General features: G+C 35.0%; 2 protein-coding genes across 3 annotated transcripts in view; both read right to left on the bottom strand.

Annotated features, from left to right (window-relative positions):
• Positions 1-4516: 4516 nt before the first annotated feature.
• fgd5b (FYVE, RhoGEF and PH domain containing 5b) lies at positions 4517-6917 on the bottom strand. 2 transcript variants are annotated; one of them, XM_059537267.1, is made up of 5 exons: positions 6806-6917; positions 6431-6567; positions 6248-6349; positions 5456-5610; positions 4517-5358 (listed from the first exon to the last, which is right to left on the bottom strand). In XM_059537267.1, exons 1-5 carry the CDS (start codon positions 6849-6851, stop codon positions 5322-5324), a joined length of 477 nt encoding a protein of 158 aa, XP_059393250.1. In that variant the 5' UTR covers positions 6852-6917; the 3' UTR covers positions 4517-5321. The 2 variants fall into 2 exon arrangements, with proteins under 2 accessions (XP_059393250.1, XP_059393249.1); XM_059537266.1 differs by having other exon boundaries at positions 6221-6349.
• Positions 6918-8198: 1281 nt separating this feature from the next.
• Positions 8199-21676, bottom strand: part of LOC132126209 (FYVE, RhoGEF and PH domain-containing protein 5-like) — a 34064-nt gene continuing 20586 nt past the window's right edge. Inside the window, exons 8-15 of the mRNA XM_059537341.1 lie at positions 14851-14941; positions 13563-13613; positions 13402-13460; positions 13044-13115; positions 12804-12872; positions 8616-8699; positions 8393-8472; positions 8199-8298 (exon numbers count right to left, since the gene is read on the bottom strand). Coding sequence (XP_059393324.1) covers positions 8199-8298; positions 8393-8472; positions 8616-8699; positions 12804-12872; positions 13044-13115; positions 13402-13460; positions 13563-13613; positions 14851-14941 — 606 coding nt within the window. The remainder of the gene's footprint in view (positions 8299-8392; positions 8473-8615; positions 8700-12803; positions 12873-13043; positions 13116-13401; positions 13461-13562; positions 13614-14850; positions 14942-21676) is intronic.

Genomic DNA, 21676 nt, shown 5'->3' on the forward strand with positions numbered 1-21676 from the left:
TTAATACAATTTATCAGTCTTGCCTCAGTTCTCTTTACTATTACTTCCCTCTTCTTTCCCTCTATTTTTAAAGTCTGTAATGAGTTTTAAATATGTTTGAGGTTTAGCAAAGTTGTGTTTCTACCTCACTGATCTTCATCTTCATCTTCATCTGATCACATCTTAACTCAATCTCTCAGAAGATAGGTTTGAAAATGAAGTAGCAACCCAACAGAATACCAAATTTTCTTATTGCACAAAAGTAAACAAAAATGCCCTTAAAAGGAATAATTCACCCAAAAATTACAATTCCAAGGTGTTGATGTGTATGTTTCTTCAATGGAACAGATTTGGAGAAATTTGCTCACTCATGGATCCTCTGTTGTCATCTCACAGCATATTTGTTTAGACTGTTTTTGCTTGTAAATGGTACTTGGTCTGAACATCTTTTACACTGGAGAAAGCAATATAATGAATAGAGGAATAGTATTTAAGTTAGAATGTTCAAAATGGATTTGTTTCTTACAAAAATGCAGCTTTTCACTTCACGGGACAATAATTGATGGCCTGGAGTCGTGTGTATTATTTGTGGACTTTCATGATATTTCAACCGTCAGCTGTTTGAACTCTCGTTCTGACGTCACCCATTCACTACAGAGGATCCGTTGGCGAGCAAGTAATGAATTTCTCCAGATCTGTTCAGGTTAAGAAACAAACTCATCTATGTCTTTTTTGGGTGAGCCATTCACCTTTAGCATGTGTCTTGACCCAAAGATTTCAAATGATTCTTCACTGTCTCCATCGTAACAGACGCTAACAGGAAAGACGCTAATAGCTATGACTTCCCTGACTTTTCTGCCTAAACGAATAGGCTCTTGGTGAACTCACTCACACTGTGTCAGTGAGGCTGATCACTGGGCAGAGTAATGATTGAACGAGGGCCGAGTCTGTGCCAGTTTCTACACAGAGCAAGCAGTCTGTGAGTAACGACAAGAACCCAGTACGGAGGAAAGAATGAGGAAACCCCCAAAAAAAGAATAATTCGGCTGCTTATCTACCGCTATCTATTCCTCAATCTGTCTCACTCTGTTTCTGTCCCTTCTGATATCTTTCTGGTATAAAACTGACAATGAAGAAACAGTATGTATGTTGTAACAAACATGACTAAAAGGTAGAAACATAAAAATGAAGCTGTGGGAATCCATGCCAGAAGTGATTCAGAGGCATTCCGACCATCACTGCATTTTAATAACTGGTACATAGTATATAAACAGGTTTGTGTATTTCGTGCCCTGTTGTATGTTGTTATACTGTTGTTCTCTTTTTAAAGAGAAGACAGGAATGTTAATGTCCAGGCTGTGTTCTCCAAAAGAAAGCTTGATAATGGTGGTGTCCTCATGAATACAGCGATAGCGCTCTGGAACTCTGCCCTCCCACTGGAGATAAAGAGCTCATATGCATCATGGGTGAGGGTGATGGAAAATCTGGAAATAAAGAGCAAAGGTGGTAATATCCTGGAATACATTAACCTGGTTGATGAGAGCAGCGCTAACAGAAGACTACATCTGTTTGTTTGGATAGAATAGATGCTCATTTACCATTCAAATGCATGCATTTCAAACAGGCAAATGAAAAAAAGGACTCCAAACTCTGAAGTTCTCTAAGTTTTTGCCAGTAATGGAAGTGAAGCTCATTCATGAAACCACAAAAGCCAGGTACTGCTGAGCACAAGCTCATGTTTCCCAACCTCTAATGGATCTTGTGTGTGTTTTTCTTATGCTCATTGTGCTTGAGGAACAGAGGAACACCTGTGTGTGGTCAACCTTTGTTTCAGTTTGAGGTTCACCTTTCTTGAATCATCATAAGTAACATTATCATAACTAAAATATGGCCACTTTATATCCCAGCTCAATGAAATGTATAGCTATGTGATCTACAAACTGATATATAAATTATATAGTATCCTCTTTAAAAACATTTAAATATCCATATATAAAAATAACCTGTAATCATGCTGTTTGTTCACATATCAACATGACCATGATTGCTTACTCTGACTGCTTTTAAACAAAAATTAAATCAACAAGACAATATTGTGGAACTTACATTTTAGACAATATTTTCAGTTATTTGTATATTTTTGCTGGTGAAGTCAAACAAGCATTATTTACATTTTTACTTAAAGTATTACTTCAATTTTTATCAGCTGTTTGAACTCTGAACCTGACAGCATCCATTCACCGCAAAGGAGCCATAAGTAAAAAAAAGGTGATCTAAATTTCTCAAAATCTGTTCCAATGAAGAAACAAACTCATACATCTCGGATGGCCTGAGGGGGGGTATTCATTGAACTGTCCCTTTAAATGAAGCATAGGCATTGAATGTTCTAGTTTAATGGTCTTAGTACAGACACTTGAAGAGAGGAAGTGGAGTCATAAAGGCTTCTTGTTCTCCATGTTGAACGTCTATATGTCTGAACTTGGTTATGAGCTCATTCTTCATTCACTTGTACACCTACTTCACAAAAACTGAAACGCTAACAAAAATACAGTCCCCAATCTAATGAAATGACATTTTAAGCAATTAAATGCTTCGAATTTATCAATTACTCTTTCATTAGTGGGTCAGGGGAACTCAAGGGAGTGTGGCAACTAGAACAGTCCCATTTCTATCTTACTTTCCTTCTTTAACATCCTTTTTCTCTTTTTTGCCATATTGCCACACTATTGTTATATTCCCTGGATCCTCTTTCACTCTACGTTCCTGTCCTTTGCTTTCTACTTTCTTTTATATCCTTTATATCATGTCCTCGATGACCTAGTAAAGCTCAGTCTAATGAAGTCTACTTTAGTCTCGACAGCAGACTAGAAGCTGTTAGTGAAATGTATGCTGAGCTGACATCAGCATTGTGCCCTTTTCCCTGAAGTGAATAGGCTTTGTATTTTAAGTTTGGAAAACGGATCCCAGATCAGTGTCAAAATAACAGTTTTCTGGGGACCTACAATAGCACAGTGGACATCAGCATCATTAATATTTCAAAGGATGAAAAGAAATAGGGCTAAATGTTTTGTGCTTCCTCTTTTTTTCTATCATATCAATTATTTAGGAATTGTGCTGCTTAATCAACCTCTCTTTGGCTGTTGGCCGAAGTGCCACAGACCACTTTGATAAAGCTAATTATCTTAACCTAGTTAAGCGTGTCATCACAGTTAGCCGTTTTATGCTAGGTTTGAAGGCCAGTTTACAATAAAGAAAATAAAATATTGTAATGAAATACGCTTAATTATTAAACAAATATGCTAAATGCAGTAGGCTAATGGGGAAAAGTAACACAGCATCGAAATTTTATCAATTATTTCTATTCTAGCAAATATTTAACTAATCACTGACAAGAAGCGTGAGTTGCTGCTCCCTTCTTAAGTGTGTGTGTCGCCCCCTAGAGACTGTATTTCAGGGTTGCCAGGTTTTCACAACAAAACCCGTCCAATTGTTACTCAATACTAACCCAAAACTAGCCCAATGGCGTTTCAAGTGGGGTTCCACGGTAAAAATAGCATTTCAGGGGCTGAAAATTGGAAAGTATTTTTATACTCTAATATATGTAGCATATTGTAAAATTAATATAGGCATATTTATCTCTTTCTAAACAGAAACACTCTGTCTATCATAATACCAAATGTCTAAACATGTGAAGCCAAACAATGGTATAATCAGTAATTTCTCATGAAACTGCTGCTTTAATCGGAACAACCTTAACTGTGAAATGAAACCAAAATGTATTTTTCCTATCTTGAAAATCCAGGTTTACATGACTTTTTATACTATTATGCAGGGGCTTTATTTAAATTGAATAACGCATTAATGAAGAAGGATGATCTCTGTGGGAATAGGGGAATGTGCTGGGAAATATCAGATACAAATAGCGGAGAATGAATACTGGGACTTTTTCTAGTTTTACAGAACGCATTTTTAAAATGTAACATTAAAAGACAAATAAAAAACAAACATGATATAAAAAGAAAAATGAATCCTACGAGGCATTTTGAAAATACTGAACAGAAAAAGGCCCAGTTCACACAAACTGTTCTTTCTAGATTAATATATACAACAAAATTCACCTAAACTTTTGAAAATGCAGTTTGAAAAAAAAAAAAAAAGTAAACATATTTTTTGGGAATAACATGGCTTTAGATGATGGCCTAAATAATAATAATAAAAAAACTGCTTAAGGCTAATACTGTAGCTACATAAAGCTTATGACACTTCACTATTTTTAATGAAAGGTTAAACCGACACAGATGTTCACAATGATTGCATACTGATTTACATTGATGTTTTACCAAATGTGGCCTTCAAAGGTATGCGCCGTTGTGCATACAACCATCCTTACATAAAATTACCATAGTAACCATTGTTTCTGACCATATACCATAGCTATTAATATCAATGTAATTATACCAAATGCATATAGGATTATATTTTTTTAAATGTTTTTTGTAATTTGAAGTAATTTTTGAAGTCAGTGGTGGAGATTAGCACAGCTTCACTGTAGTAACAATAACTGTACCGGTATTCTAGCGGAAACAATGTCACTTGGGGACCACAGTAAAATAACTACCAAATGTGCAGAGAAAAATGAATCACAGCAGATGATAGCAATATCTTAATACAGCTGCACATGAAATATATTACACTGAATTGTAAAATGTACAGATTTCTTCATTTAGGCTATACAATTCTGTATCAAATCCAAATGTAAATATATATATCACATGATGTAATTTGTATATAAAACATGGACTTTTAATATCTGAGGTGGTAGGATATGCCATGCTAAACATTTAGGTGTTAAATTAAATGAACAATATATTGTCTATAACAAGCCTGTTTGGGCTTATCGTATTCTTTCAAACTATAACAAATGCCTTAATTTATTTTTAATTTTATATTAATGTATAAAATGACAGCACTGCATATAGAAAGTTACAATAAAAAAAAATCATTCTCCTTTATTTCGACACAGGTGAGTAGTTTCAGAGCAATCATGCACGACACCTGAGCTTCACTGAACTGCACTGTTTACACATGGCACTTTTTTCATGGGTCTGTGAAGCAGGTGAGGCATGGGACTCGTCCTGGGACAGCACAAACACTAAGCGTGACATGCCTTGTGTAAATCTGTCCATAAATTCAGCAGCCAAGAAGAAAATAGAGCTAAAAATGAAGGTATTAATGGTGTGATTCCGCTGGTTTCTCAGGCACAGGTGACTCTGATGTCAAAGGTTTAAGCCCATGATGGGTTCAGCTGTTGTCCTGTTGTCATCTGGGCAGATAGCTGGATACTATAACACTGTGGCCTCTTCCATTGCATTTACCCACCTGCAAAATAACAGTGGATTTCTTTATCATAATTCTGAGGATTTTAATTGGGAATGAACAATGCAGAGGTGAACAGGATGACTCTTGTGTGTCATACCTGCGTGCAGTATGCTGGTCATCTGCCCTGAAGGTGTAATACAGTGTTTTTTTATGGTACAGCTGGAAAACGTTGTCTTTGTCTTCCCCTTCTGATCGATCAGACAGCTTCACAGTAAAGCCCTGCAGAGGAAGACTTTCAGATGCCACTTTATCCTGCAGACACAGGAAACAGAGAGAGAGAGAGGTTAAATGTGTGCAGGGTTTGTGCTTTATTCTGATGATAAAAAGTATTTTCATTATTTAAGTATTATCATTTTACATATTTCAGCACCTGACCAAAAAAAGACAGCACAGTTTAGCATTTCAGACAATGTGATGTAAACGTCCTTTAATGAGATTAATTAAATGTGACATTATAATTATTTCATTATGTAATTTATCCGTCATTCAGTAGTTTGGGGGATCTAATTATTTATTTTTTTAATAATTATTGTATTATTTATTATTATTTAATATTAAGCAGCACAGTTTTCCACATTTACAATAATCAGACCATAAATCAGCATATTGCAATGAGTTCTGAAACATCATGTGACACTGAAGACTGAAGAAATGGTGCTTAAAATAATTACTGTATGTTTGAACATACAAATACAGCCTTGGCGAGACTTATTGATGTTAGGAACCAGAGGCTGATATTGTATAAAAATCAACATTTTGTATTGATCCAACACATTAAATGTAGTTTGTGCAAGTTATAATGTGCGTTTGTATGCAGTGTTGTAGTGTCTGTGTTGGTGTGGGAGACTCTGGGTCCCCTCACCTCTCGTGCTTTAAAGGTGTAGAGCACCTTGTCTTTGAGCAGAAACCACAGCCTCTTCCACTTCCCTTTGCTCTTTTTGCGTCTTTGCAGACTGCCACTCATAGTGGAGCCCTCTGCACCCACAGATACCTGCACACACCAATACTTTCTGAACTCTGAGTATAAAATACCTTATTCATTCAGATGTGAACGTGAGTGTTGTGTGTGTACCTGTGTGAGAGGTGAGGTGCTCTTTCTGTTCCTCCACAGGCTGGGTGGCTGTAGGCTCTGGAACACAGCAGAGAGAGGCCTGCTGGCCCTGTTTGTGCGGGGACTGGTGCTCCCACATGACCCTGGAATACTACCACCTACATACACATCATACACTGACATTAACTATACAGCTATTGGGATCATTTCAATGTTCAGAATGGGAACAGTCTATTTTGTTTAAACAATCAATTGCAGATGAATAATTGAAAAACAACAGAAGTATATTATATTCTTGATAATACTGTAAAAAATCATTTTAACTGTGATGGTGAGTATGAAATGGTTCGAAATTGCATAGCTTTTTAAAGTCTGATTCTTCATGGAGGCTGTTACCTCTCTTTCTGAGCTCAGCGTAGCAGTGGTCACAGACTTTAGCCATCCTGTCCTTCAGGTATTTTAGAGGATACCTATTTCTCGAGCAGGAGCGACACACAACCTAAAAACAGGGCGAGACAGTTCAGATGAATAGTAAAAATGAGACGCAATGAGAGACAATAATAAAAATAAGAGAACAACAAAAAAAAAAAATAAGAGAAGTTGCAAAACACTATAAAGTCACCATATTACCCTGAATGACAATGAACAGAACCCTTTCCTGCCACAAGGGGGAGCTGGCACTTCTGTTAAGTGCTGACTGACTAGCCTGTTTACTAGTCAATCGCTAATAACAAATTTATTCATAATATCCCAAAAAAAATATGTTTCTTTAATGGCAATAAATAATAATAAAAAAAACACTTTTAAAATTTTTTTTTTATAAAGTTACTTTTTTGGTTGGAAACAAAACATATATTTGTAATATATGCAATAATACAAGCTCATGTGGCTCAGTGGTAGAGGATTGCATTAATTGTACAAAAGGCAGTGGGTTCTATTCCCAGGGAACACACATATTGGTAAAAAAATTTATTGCCTGAATGCACTTTAAGTTGCTTTAAAGTGTCTGTGCATGAATGTAAATACATATAATTCTGTGAAATATCCGCTAATGTAATCCTGCTTCAATTTATTATTATTTAATGCAATGCTGTTCATACATTTTTGAGTCTAAATGCTTATTAGGGTCACTGTAAGACCACCTATGATTGTTTTATTGTTAACTGTAACATATAAAAGAATATATGTCTTGAATTTAAAAGGATAGTAAAATTCCACCGCCCCCACATTATTTACTCATCCGCATGTCTTTCCAAATCCGTAGGATTCTTTGTTCATCTTCAGAACACAAATTAAGATATTTTGATGAAATCCGAGAGCTTTCTGTCCCTCAAAAGACAGCAGTGCAGCTATCATGTTCAAGGCCAAGAAAGGTACTAAAGGCAACATTAAAATAGTCCATGCGTCCATGACATCAGAGGTTCAGTCAGAATGTTATAAAGCAATGAGAATACTTTTTGTGCACAAAGAAAATAAATTAACAACTTTATTTAACATTTTCTTCTCTTCCGTGTCAGTCTTCGATGCACGTTCACGAGAGTACAACAACAGTGTGTGATGCTGCAGGACCTGACATACACCCGGAAGCACTGAGAGGATGAAAAGACCAGAATTTTCAGAAATGTATTAACGTAGCTTCATGAGATTACAGTTAAACCACTGATGTCACATGGACTATTTTGATGATGTCCTTACTACTTTTCTGGGCCATAAAATATTTCAGAATGAGTCAGAAAGCTCTTGGATTTCATTTAAAAAAATCTTAATTTCACATCTGTAAAATCTTTCCTCACACCTCACTAGAGCAGCTGAAGGTATTGAGGCCTGCGGCATGATCCGCTATAGCCCGGCTCAGCGTGTGGAACCAGTCCTCTCTTTCACCTAAAGAACTATCAGAGACAGAAAGAAGCCATGCTTGAAGTGATGGCATGACACAAGATGTCAGTACAGACATATGCAAACCATTATGGAAATGCTCATTACCTCGCTGAGAGAGTGATTGTAACATCGCTGACTTCTATCCTGAGCGTGTGGAGCACATTGTCTATGACAGGTTTACTGACCTACAGACACATGAAAAAACAAATACTGCTCAGTTCTTGATAATACAATTCATATCACACTTAGTCTAATCTGTTTTGTTTCCTAGTAGTTTACCGGTAATCAAAAAACTAAATGAATCTGCTGAGAGACTCTGGCGTCTTACCTTCATTCTACTTAGAGTCAGTGTGTTTTTCAGCCTGTATTTACCATCCTGCTGAGGGTAGGTGTACAGCATCACGTCATTCATCTGCAACACATGCAGAAACATGATTACTATATAAATGGGGACATTCCATAGACTAGAAATTGTTTTATATACAACTAACTATAAATTCTATAACCTAACCCTAACCAGCACTTTAAATGTTCTGCTTTTTTTTTCAATAAAAAAAGTATTTTATTGTAATACCATTCTTGCAAGGTGTTTTAATGTTAGCAAAAGTAATAATGATGCTTGCCTTCTTGTGTCTTTATTTCCACCACAAGGAGGCAGTAAAAGCTTTTAAGTCTGCACACGTCTGCTCTATCCCTTTCCAAGTTAAACCATTTAGATTAGATTTACATTATTTAATAATTATTATTAGTTTGGTTATTATTGCAGTATATTTCTATTAAAAAGTCTATCAAAATAATAATATTTACATTATTATGTTTATATCTACCACAAGGAGGCAGCATAAGCTTTAAATCAGTGGTTATCAGCCTTTTTGATTTCAAGTCCCCTATCACCCATTTTTAATATATATATATATATATATATATATATATATATATATATATATATATATATATATATATATATATATATATATATATATATATATATATATATATATATATATATATATATATATATATATTAGGAGTGTCCATAGATGAAAATAACGGTAACACTTTATTTTACAGTGTATGTTAGAATTTGTAATAGTAAATTCTGCACAATTACAAGAAGCTAAACCTGAATTACATGATGTTAATGATTTTACTCAGTATTTTTTAAGCCAATTTGAGGCCCCCTATAACTTTGCAGAGGCCCCTTAGTTGGCCCTGGACCCCTGCTTTAAATAGTTTTGACATGATCTAACTTCTTCCTCTCTGCTCAATGCTCATTCTTCCACAAGTGTAGCACGTTCAGTTCAGTACCCAAGAAAGCAATTCACACGTTCAATACAATAGGTTGTGCTTAAGAAAAACAGTTTATGGGGTATTTTCTGCTTTGCTTCATTCCTGACAATGAAGAAGTTGTGTTAAGAACACAGACTCACACACACAAACAGGCTAGCCCTACACTTCAAACCATTGTGTTTGCTCGACATATATAGCTCCAAACAAAAGTGGTGATATCATGAGACATGCAGTGTGCGTGCCCCAAACATCCGCAGTTCACAGGCCGGGTCCAGGAATTCAGCCTGGACGCTCCTGAGAAAGCCTTTTTGGGTGGAGGCAGCAGGACAGATACAACATCAAAAACAACAACAACAACAGCCACAACAACCCTCAAACAGCTGAGAATATATCAGTTCTCATGTAACTAGTGTGTGTGACGTTGGTGAAGAAAAATACAAGCGAAAACAACAAATAACTTCGGTAAGAATCCTACGTAAGACCTCCATAGGGATCTGATACCATTACAGTAGTCACAAAAAACAAGGCCCTGATTACGTGTCAATACAACTCTACTTAACTAGTTTTGCATGATATTTGTGACCATTTCCTATCCAGTTCAGCTCAGGTGAATAAACTTAACCACAATGATTATTGGATAATGATTTTTATAGGGATTTCTGGGACAGACTTTCTTTCTTTCTTTTTTTTGTTATTTTTTTCTTTCTTGTGGTATTATATGTATATTTTTTATAGCATTTATTAATGTTTTAAATTAGCTTTTCATTTGATATTTTCAGTTTTCAATTTAAGTTTCTGTAATTTTGCAATGTGCTCATTATTTTATTCTTTTTATTTCATTATGTATTACTATTTCTATTTAGCTTAACTTTTTTAACCTATTGTATTTCAATTAGTTCAAGGTAACATTCCTAATATTCCTAATATTAGTTTAATTTAACATTACATATATTTTAGTTTATTTCAGACAATGTGAACAATAACAACATGGTGTAAATCACAGAATATAAATTTCATGGCATGTTTTTCATGATCATGGAAACCCTGTCTCAGTGATCAGAGATAGTCCTTCAAAGATAACTGTGAAGTGGTAGATTTGTACAGGCAATGAAGGGTAGTTTTGACAGAGGAAATGGCCTTTGGGCATCAGTGTATGAGTGATAGTTGGTTTGCGGGATTTTTTGAGTGATTCACTTATTAATCCATAAATTAAATCCGTATCTTGAAGAATCATCTTTAGGGGACACTATGACATCATATCACAACCAGTCAGTGCTGGACTCTATGACATCAGTCACAAGTTCTCATAAAAAAAAACACAGAGCAGATTGATCGATTAAGGGATGGAAAAGAGCAGAAAGGAGAGGATGACAGAAGATGAAGAAAGACTCCAGTTTCTGGGATCTTCAGAGCCAAGAGTGTCGCAATATCAGAAAATAGCTTTCTGTATGTATGTATACAGTACATGGTCCAAATCTACCATTTGTCAAGTGCCAGTTTTCCAGTAACATACTAAAGAACTACAGCATATTACACTGTTTAAATTCAACTGTATGAGCATGACTCTGACCATCATCAAATCAAATGTGAATGGATATTAATAAAGATAATAATTAGTTTCCACACCCAAAGGTATGTATACACTAGGCTACTCTTCAAAAGTTAAGGGAAAAGAAGTCTCATACTCACCAAAGCTGCATTTATTTGACGAACAATACAGTGTCAAAAGTAATTAAGTTGTGAACATTAACATCAACTTGAAATAACTGTTTTATGTTATTTGGATACATTAAAAAAAAAAGTTTTCTAACCATTCTAAAACAATCATACTGACCTCAAATTTTTTGTGCAAGTTGAATTTTTTTCTAAATCTCAGCAGAGCCCGCAGAGCCCATTCTTCTTAAAATCTTGTCATTAAGACATTCAGAAAACCACCCGAAGTAACAGAATAAATGTACTTCAGTACTACAAAACAACTGAACTGACCACTCATGCAGCCTCATGTTTTTAGTGTTGTTTTTAAGCTGCGGTGGCTCAGTGTTGCTGGTCTGTTGTTCTCTGGGTCTAGTCTTCAGTGTGCTGTCAGTAAAGTCCCAGCACAGGAAGCTGGCATCCAATGACCTACAGCAGACATCCTGAGAGGAAGTACGACCCTTGAAAACAAGAGAGCTATAAAGAGGGGTGGGGGTAGCCTTGTGCTACAGCTAATTTAGCCTCCAGTGTCTGCTGAAACCAGCTCACTTACTCTCTAGGAAACTGGCTGCCTTTTTGAATGACCAAATATCAACAATACACGTACCTGTCAATAACTGCTCAGTACCTAAGAGGGCAATATAGGCAACTTCATATTAAAATGAAATGTGTCAGGCAACTAGCTGACAGTTAACTAAATTTAATTATCTTTACAAGCAAGATTCCACTAAAGACTTTTCCATGCAATGACAGTTTTTGGATTTAGAGAAAACCAACTGTATAATAAAATGTTTTTTTATAGAGCTATAGCTTTAAGAATGCAACACCTACACAAGAAGCGATACAGATCTAACTGAAAGACAATCTCTTAACAATCCCACTCGACCAATTGGTTTGATCAATCATTTTCAGACACATGAATGGCTGTGAAGTCACTTGTTCTAAGGAAAATGCAAAAATACTATGCAAGAGTGCTTTTCCCCCCACTTAAGTACATCTTTAAAAGTAAGTTCAAAGTTCACTGTATATGAGATATGGTCAAAAAGCACTGATTAATGTATTGACAAGCATTTATGGTAAATTAAAATATTTAATGCCATTTCTATTGAAACTTGTATTTCAGTCTATTTGTAATTGCACATTTGTAATGATGAAGTAGCAATTTAGTGGGTTTAAAATATATGAAAATGTAATATCAAATAACACATTCAACTTACAAATTATAATGAAGTATTTCCTTATGACAAATGATTATTAAAATGTAATGATTTAAAATGTACTTTAACATAAAACTTTAATTCTGACATTATTACAAAGTGCACTTTTTAAAAGTGTACTTAAGTATGTTAAGAAAATCATGAACGTTTACTTGCTTTAAGTGCACTTAAGTGGCCTTTTTCATTTATGTTTAAATAATACTATATTATCTGTAATATGTTTTTTTTTAAATATACCTGAAGGTTTGAATTACACTTCAAGTGCACATTTAATGCAATTAAGCACACTGCAAGTTGAGAGAAGGATGACAAAATACCAGGAAGAGGTGTCTGGGCTGCCTGCTTTTCCGAGAGACCTTCATCAGAGTGCCCTCCTTGACAAAAACCTGCAAAACACACAGGTGCACGAGACCAGGTGACTTATGGGTAAGGGTGTTATTCACTTAAACCTTTGATGTCTAATAACTGTTACTGATCTTTCAGGTTTTACTGCCAGTAAAAACAGTAATAAACTATAAACATGAAACCATAAATACAGCGTATGAAGCTGAATGTACCCTTCCTGGTTGAAGAAGGTCTCTTTTTCCTCTCACGCTGTAGTCAATGTGGACCAAACGAAGCAGGTTCTCCTGTGATTGCAGTAGAAAGACATCAAAAAGTGAAAATGAGAAACAGAACTGATTTTTGAATGAGAAAAAGGAAGAGCTGTTCAGAAATGAATAAGGGTAGAAACAGAAGGTTTCTGTGTCTGTGACTGCGTGTATGTGTTTGGAGATGCCTCTGTGTCTGGCTGATTTCACATTGCTCTCTTTGTTTCCCGACACCTGGTACACTATGATGACATCATATCCCCTCTCTCCTTTTCATCATGTATTAACAATACAACACGCTCACTCACACACAGAAACAACTCACCCCGTGTTTTAGATTGTCATTAACCTGGTCTGCGACCTCTGACACGATTACTAGTGCAGCTGTTGATAAAAAGTTGCAGTCATAAGCACAATTAATGTTTTCACAGTTCAAACAAGGTCAGTGGTCATCATTGTGTGAGAGAGAGACCGAGACAACAATACCTTGTGTGTCTTCATACTCTTTTGAATCCGGAGAGAGGTTGTTTAAGTAGTCTGGAAAAAATAAGATGAAAACCAAATGACTGATTAAGAGACAAAATAGCTTTTATTTCACCATCTCATACTCTTTTAAACACACTCAAACAGTCTTATGTTTTATGTACATGATCCAACATACAGTACATTATTTACAGTTCATTTTTACCCCAGTCCTCAAAGTCATTGGCAGCCTTTTTATAGTGAAATTTAATTAAGTGACAAAATATGATTGATCAAAATGTGAATTCCAGGACTGCAAGTCAGCAACAAAAAACAACAATTGTATACCTACTGTAAGATTATGTCAATAAAGTGTTGAGCAAGTAGTTTTATTATTTAATTACTGTATCTTCTGTGGATTTTGATGCAGTTTGATAAATATAGACTGTTGTTGCGTAAATGCACCTTTGTGCAGTATCTCTGTATGCAGTATTTATGCATATACCTGTACTTCTTTATTTTTGCATTATTTCTGTAATATAATATTTATTAACATTTTTAAATAAGCTTTTATTTGTATATTTTCAGTTTTCATTTAAATTTTATTTTAAGTTTTAATTGTTTTTCTGTGATTTATAATTCTTTTGTTATTTTTAAATAAATGAATAAAATTTTTCTATTTAGCTTTCATTTATTTCATTTTACATTCAGCTTTTACATTTATATTATTTTTAGCGCTGTCAAAGCACTGATTAATCACATCCAAAATAAAAGTTTTGTTTACGTAACATATATGTGTGTACTGTGTATATTTATTATGAACATTTAAATATATAAACATGCATGTATATATTTAAGAAAATTTTTGTTTATATATGAAATACAGTTATATATAATATAATTTGTATGAATATAAATTTATGCATGTAAAATTTTCAAAATATATACTGTACGTGTGTGTATTTATATATTCATAATTAATATACACAGTACACACACATATTAAGTAAACAAAAACATTTAATTTGGATGCAATTAATCGCGATTAGTCAATTAACAGTACTAAGTTAGTTAGTTTTCAAAACAACAAGTTTAAACAAGGTTAAATCTGTAAATTTCTGTTTTATTTGTAATAAAAACTTCCAACAGTGATTTAAAAAACTTTATTTTTCAAAATGTTAGTTTTAGTTAACAATAACCAAATTGCACAAATAATTAAGTTAAAAAGGAACTTAATGCAATAAAGTATTAATAAAGTATTAATATGGGAAAATATCATCTGGACTAAATATTTGAATCATGCAGTGTTCACCTGTGAGGATCATGCGGTACTGAAGAACACGCACAATGACCCGCAGCAGCTGGTGTTTCAGAGGAACATGAACTCCTTCTGCATTCTGTGTCTGGAAAACAAACACACATGCATATGAGAAATGGCACATTAAACAATATACAATGAACAATAAACACAGACATACAGAACTTGGACACACACACACACAAAATGTATGTCAAACAGAACTTGTTACTCCTCATGATAAAACTTTTTTAACTGTTGAAAAAGCTGTCATTTTGTTGTTTTTACATGATGTAACAAAGGGAAAGTAAGAGAAATCTAAATTTGTATCAAATTCATGAGTTTAACAGAGTTTTTTACTAGCCAAAAACACATAATTATGGTATTTACAATTATTATTTTATAGCATCTGCACATGCTGCACATAAATGTATAGACACAAAAAATCTCTATAAACACAAAACAGTTTTTCCCTTAAAACTCACACATAAAACTGATCGGACAACCATACACAGAGTTAAATGCCACCTGTGCTCTCTCTTGACTCACAAGATACAGTATCATAGATCACAATGGCACCACTTAGAGAAGCCCATTTCAAGGTTATTCACTGACCTTCCATTTTTCCAGTTACACAAAACCCTGAGTACGCCTCATTCCAGCCAATTCCATCCCAATTATATCATTCACTGGGAGAAAATGTGAACAAGTGAATCAGTCAAACACGCGGTGAGAAGAAATCAATCAAGGCCTAATTGACTTTGACACGTCATTGTTCATGCGAGCTCTGAGGAGCCAGGGGGGACGTGAGAGGTCAGTAAAGGGCAGATAAGGGCAAATAACTTCAGAGTTATGGACATCCAGAGACATGGGACAATGCTTGAGATCTTCAACAAGAAGAGGGAAAAAGGGATGCCGTTAATGACCTTGTGAGGAGCGTGAACGAAGGGAGTTGTGGTTTCAAGATAAAAGAACACAAGCCAGTATTCAGTTTGTCCAGTTTGCACACCTGCCACAACATCGTTCCCACAACACCTCTGAAAGACACTCTCTTGGTTTCATTATCTTTTTTTCACACCAGCTCTCTAACTGTATCATAACCTTACTGTCGTCATCATCATCATAATTCACAGGTTTTATCCATCACATTTCTTATTTCTCTTCATTTTCTTCTGTTTACATTGCAGTTTATCCATCACATAATCAAATCTCTTACTTAGATGATAATGTGAACATAAATTACACACACACTCACATAAACACACACTGACAATTCAAGTAAAAAATACAACATATAGGCTACTGACTCATTCAATTTCTGTACTATGTTAACGTTAACACTTTATTTAAGGTGTCTTTCTAATTCATTACATGTACTTACTATTAAAATAACAATTCACTATGCATAACTACATGCAAGTAACCCCAAGCCACACACTAATCATAACCCTAACCATGTAGTAAGTACATGTAGTTAATTAATATTACTCAGTACTTAAATGTATAAATACAATGTAACAAGGACTCCTTAAAATAAAGTGTAACCTGAAATTTATATTCAATTTAATGTTTTATAAAATATTTATTTGAATGTGAGTGTGTTGATGTAGATATTTTTGTTTACATTCCCTATGTGTATATTAAAACAGAAAATATAAAAAGTTAAGAAAATATTTAATTAATTATTCAATGAATATTCAATTAATACGTAATATTTAAAACATTCAGTACATTGATGTATTAGATACATAGAAAAATACAAATTAAAAAGTTAATGCTAATGCATATTTGATTTCTAATTTCATATCAAAATATGCAATCATATTAAATTAATAATCGTAGTATATATATATATTCACTTTTAAAACAAACAAAGTGCAAAATTACAGCAAAATTTTGATTTCATATAATAGATTATAAAATAGTACATTTAAGTAAAAGTAAATATTAAATTATATATTAAAACATTGCACAATTTCATAATGTATAAAATATTTTAAGCATTCCATAAACTGCACTATGAAGTATTACACAAAAAGGTGCAAAATTGACTGTTTCAAATATATATTGATGCACTTAATCTATATTACCAGATATACTGATGTATTATACAGTAATGATACAAGTTAAAATGTCAATGTTAATGCACATTATTTCATGCAATATCAAAATATGCAATCAAGTAATATTAGGAAATGTGTTTATGATGTTATGTTAAGGAGCATCAGACGACATTTTAAAGCATAAAATTAATCTAAATCTTAATTAGATGAGTGTTTTGTTGCACCTGTCCTCCATTATCTAATTACTTCTTCTCTGTATCATTCCTTCACTGCAGTGAGCCTCATCCTGACCATAAAGCCTGTCATATTCCAGTGTTTAAGCATAACATTGTCTCATTGTTAAAGGCAGCAGAACTAATGAACAGCCTCGTACTAAACACTTGCATCAAACTGCAGTCCAATGAAAAAGTGGCCAGTCTTTGTGTATGTGTGTAAGAGCAGATATTTAGTAGACTTGGGACACAGCCAGGAGAACGAATGGCGGCTCATGCCAGAGAACAGACAGGCTACACAAATCAGGCACTGGCCCGGCTGAAGCAGCGTCTGTGTGGACATCTGATTTAATTGAGGGTTGTTTAAGAAGATTGCTTGGCTAATTAGCTTTTTTCCGCTTCATTGCCCAAATGCCAGATCTGTGTGTATGTGTCTCAGTGTCTTGTTCTGTCTTTATCTTGTCCTTTCCACCTGTAAAATTTAAGAGCAACACTGTTTACTAACATCTAAAGAAACACAAGGCCTGTTCATAGTGCATACATGACCTTTGAGATTCTGAATGCAAGAATAAATAAATTAATTTAAATATGGGGAAGTCATGGCCTAATGGTTAGAGAGTCTGACTCGCAATCGAAGGGTTGTGAGTTCGAGTCTCGGGCTGGCAGGAATTGTGTGTGGGGGGAGTGCATGTACAGTGTTCTCTCCACTCTCAATACCACGACTTAGGTGCCCTTGAGCAAGGCATCAAACCCCCAACTGCTCCCCGGGTGCTGCAGCATAAATGGCTGCCCACTTCTCCGGGTGTGTGTTCACAGTGTGTGTGTGTGTGTGTGTGTATTCACTGCTCTGTGTGTGTGCACTTCGGATGGGTTAAATGCAGAGCACGAATTCTGAGTATGGGTCACCATACTTGGCTGAATATCACGTCACTAAATATTAATCAATGCATATTTATATAGACATATATAAATATAGGCTTCAGCTCAATTTAAATGTTTGCTATATATATATATATATATATATATATATATATATATATGTATGTATATGTGTGTGTGTGTGTGTGTGTGTGTGTGTATATTTATATATTTCTTAATCTCACTCACTCTCTTTCAGAGCAGCCCACCTTTGTCTCCTTACACATTCTGCACACACATAGCCAGATACTTTTAAATACACACGCACATGTTCGTGGTGAAAACCCTCGTAAACAGTGTAGCTGAACAGGGTTTAATCCTATCGGACCACAGTGGTGATCAGATCAGCTACTGTAGATACTTCATCTCTGTCATCAACCCAGCACGCACACGCACGCACAAAATGAGATTACACAAGCTCGGCTCCAGAGAAGAGAATTCCTAATGCATCCTTGATCCTCAATACATCTACTATCCTTCCTCAAAAAATTCAAATGCTGCTGGTGTATTTGCCAATACAAAATGCCACATCACTGAAACCCATGTGGTAAAATCCAAATTCAAATCCACATGTGTAAAGTAGAAGATAAATATAACAAAAGCATGGCCAGGTCACACTTCAACCTGCAAGTAAATGTTTTTTTAATAAATAATAAAACAGAACGTCATTAATAAATGTAATTAATAGGGCTGGTAATTGACTGTGTTAATTAGATTAATTAATTAAGGTGAAAAATAATTAACGCACTTGCCCCGCCCCAAACCTACGTGGGTCATCTGACATTTCATACAGTTGACCGATGACAAATATGAGGCAAGGAAACAACTCACTGCATGATGGAGCCTAGAGAATGTTGTCAGAATTAGGGCTGTGCAATTAATCACATTCGATTGTCATGCACATCTCCGGTATAGCCGGTCCCGTGATTAGTAGTAAATCATCATCAACATCATGACAACTGAATGTGCTTAATAGCACAGCCCTAGTCAGAATGTCCCTAAAATTCAAGATATGGGGCAAAAATGCCCTTGTTTGAGTTTTTGTCTCATATTTATATAATTTAATCACACGAGCAATAGGCCAAGTGCAATATCACACAAATGCAAATGTGATGCTGATCTTATACAACCGTTCATTAAGTAAGTAGTTAATATTGTGTTATTTTAGACAGTTTGTGTGTTTTGCTAAATTTTGCCAACGAAAATATAAAGACAAAGCAGAACTGTTTGTCTCTGAGTAACACACAGCATTTCATTTCCTAATCCACATTTTGATCGAATTGGGTGAACCAGGCTCGTTGGATTTGAAGCAGCACTGCACAGAGCGATTGGTGTATGACATCAAAGTACCTCTAGAGCGATTCAAAAGCATAAGGAGTTGTCTGCTCTCTATAGCTATTGCAGTTCTTTGATGTCACACACCAATTGGTCTGATGGTGATGATCCGTGTGACGAGCGGGGTGGGGCCGAGAGACGTGGGAACAGGAGCGAGGCCGGTGGAGTGATTGGAGATGAGCGACACCTGCTCGACCCACCAGTCTCGAGTCCCACAGAGGAGATGGAAGGATATAAAACAGGAGCGACGACAGTGACGGACGAGAGAGGACCAGGCCTGGGTTTTAGTTTGTGTTTTGATTTTTATTTGTGTACGTCAGTCGTCTGTGAGGGGCTGACACGCTGTTTTGTGTTTATTTTGATCATTAAAATATCATTTGATTGCCCGCCGGTTCCCGCCTCCTTCTTCCCGATGATTATGAAGGTTTTTATCGTTACAATCCGCCTCAAGTAGAACAAGTCTAATGATTCAATGGACAATTCATAAAGAGCCATTCACCTCACTCCTGAATGAATCAGCCATTTAAACAAATCAAATGAATAAATAAATGACTCAATCACTTAATCATAAAGACATTTACCACCACCTACTGTCAGTTTTAGTTTATTATTTAGATTGAAGAAATTATTTCATATTTCCACAGTAATAAAAATAATAATAATAAAATAAATTATCATATGTATACTTCACCTACCCAAAACTGACATTTCTGTCATCATTTACCCACCCTCATGGCCCAAAAGTGTATATGTAATAAATGTTATCGAACAAAATATATCTTGCTGAAGCTACTTTTTGTAATGTCTGTTTGATGCTTTACGTTTACACAACAATGACTTTACATTATCGTTTGGGAGTAATTTGATTAATTAATTCCCACATCATGTAGTTAATTAGATACAAAATTGTAATCACTTTCCAGCCCTAGTAATTAATAAATGGGAAAATCAATGTCAATAAATGCAACATTGTTAAAATGTTTTAAAATAATAATAATAAAATATTTTGAATACATTTAATATTTTTAGAAATTCCTATCCTTGGTATTTTGCATCTTTTTTTTTTTCAAATTAGTTTTTTTCTAATTCAAATTACTTTACTGTCAATTAAACATATTCCCCCAAGTTCTTCTTACTGTAATGCATAAGGGTTTTTTATTTTATTTTATTTTATTTTTTATTATTAATTCAATTTATTCTCAATGATTCTCATTAGACTACTGTAAAACTGCATACTTTTTTTTTGCTTCCATTACACATAAATAAATTAAAATGTAAAAATTAATCTTATATTACAGAATATGAAATTGGTCCTTAAACCAGGCATAATTTTTTTTTAAACATAATTTGTTTGAAGTGAAATATGACCCAGACATATTCTTGATGAAGTGATCAGGTAATATTTAGACATTTAATATTTCTACAGAGCTACAATAGTGGCATATACTGATAAAATCAAGAGGGTGTTTAAACTCCTGGCTTGTCCACCTTCAGGCCCCGATCAATAAAACAACTGCATCTCCTCCCATTTAATGAGCTGAGAGATGCATCACAGATTGGGTGAATAAAACAAGTCAGCGGTGGGTAGACAAATAGCTGGCAGGATGAGAGAAATGTAAGGAAAAGCCTGCCTCGTTGTTGACTTGTGTGTGTGTTTACGTGGTGGTACACCATTGAGAGTCAGCTCTATTGGTTTCATTAGTGCGGAGTGACCAAAGGCAACCAGTGATGCTCAGTACATACATCACCCAGTCAAAGCCTATAAGCGTTACTACAGCCGATTGACCTGGACTCACTGAGAGCACTGAGTGAGCACATTTCCCACCCACAAATGAATTACATTGTGTTGAAATGCTTTGTGAAGAATAATATGTGCTGTTATAAGCAGAAATTATATCTTAATCTTGTTTCATTACTCTGGAGTTATTTGGATCTTGAGCCTCTGCTATTAAAGCCATGGCAGGCTGTCACACATTATTAAAGATGCAGTCCTTGATCTAAAAAATATATAAATAAAGCATTCCTTAACTTATTTTTAAGTCCTTAACATTTTACCAAGCATAATTCACGCATATATGAGGAAATCTACCCACAGTTATACTTTTCAGTTTGAGCAGATGACGACAATGCCACATTTAAAGGACATTTGGCTAAATCAGCCTTTCTTTCGCTCTTTCCTGATCTCTCCCTGCTATACATTGAGGGTCTAATTTTGAGTCTACCACCCACCGAGGCTTCTCTGAATACAGATGCTCATGCATATTAATGAGCGAGAACAGCAGGCTTCTTGTCGTTGGTGATCCCGATCACCAC

The sequence above is a fragment of the Carassius carassius genome, chromosome 44 (genome assembly GCF_963082965.1).
Source record: "Carassius carassius chromosome 44, fCarCar2.1, whole genome shotgun sequence".
Classification (NCBI taxonomy): domain Eukaryota; kingdom Metazoa; phylum Chordata; class Actinopteri; order Cypriniformes; family Cyprinidae; genus Carassius; species Carassius carassius.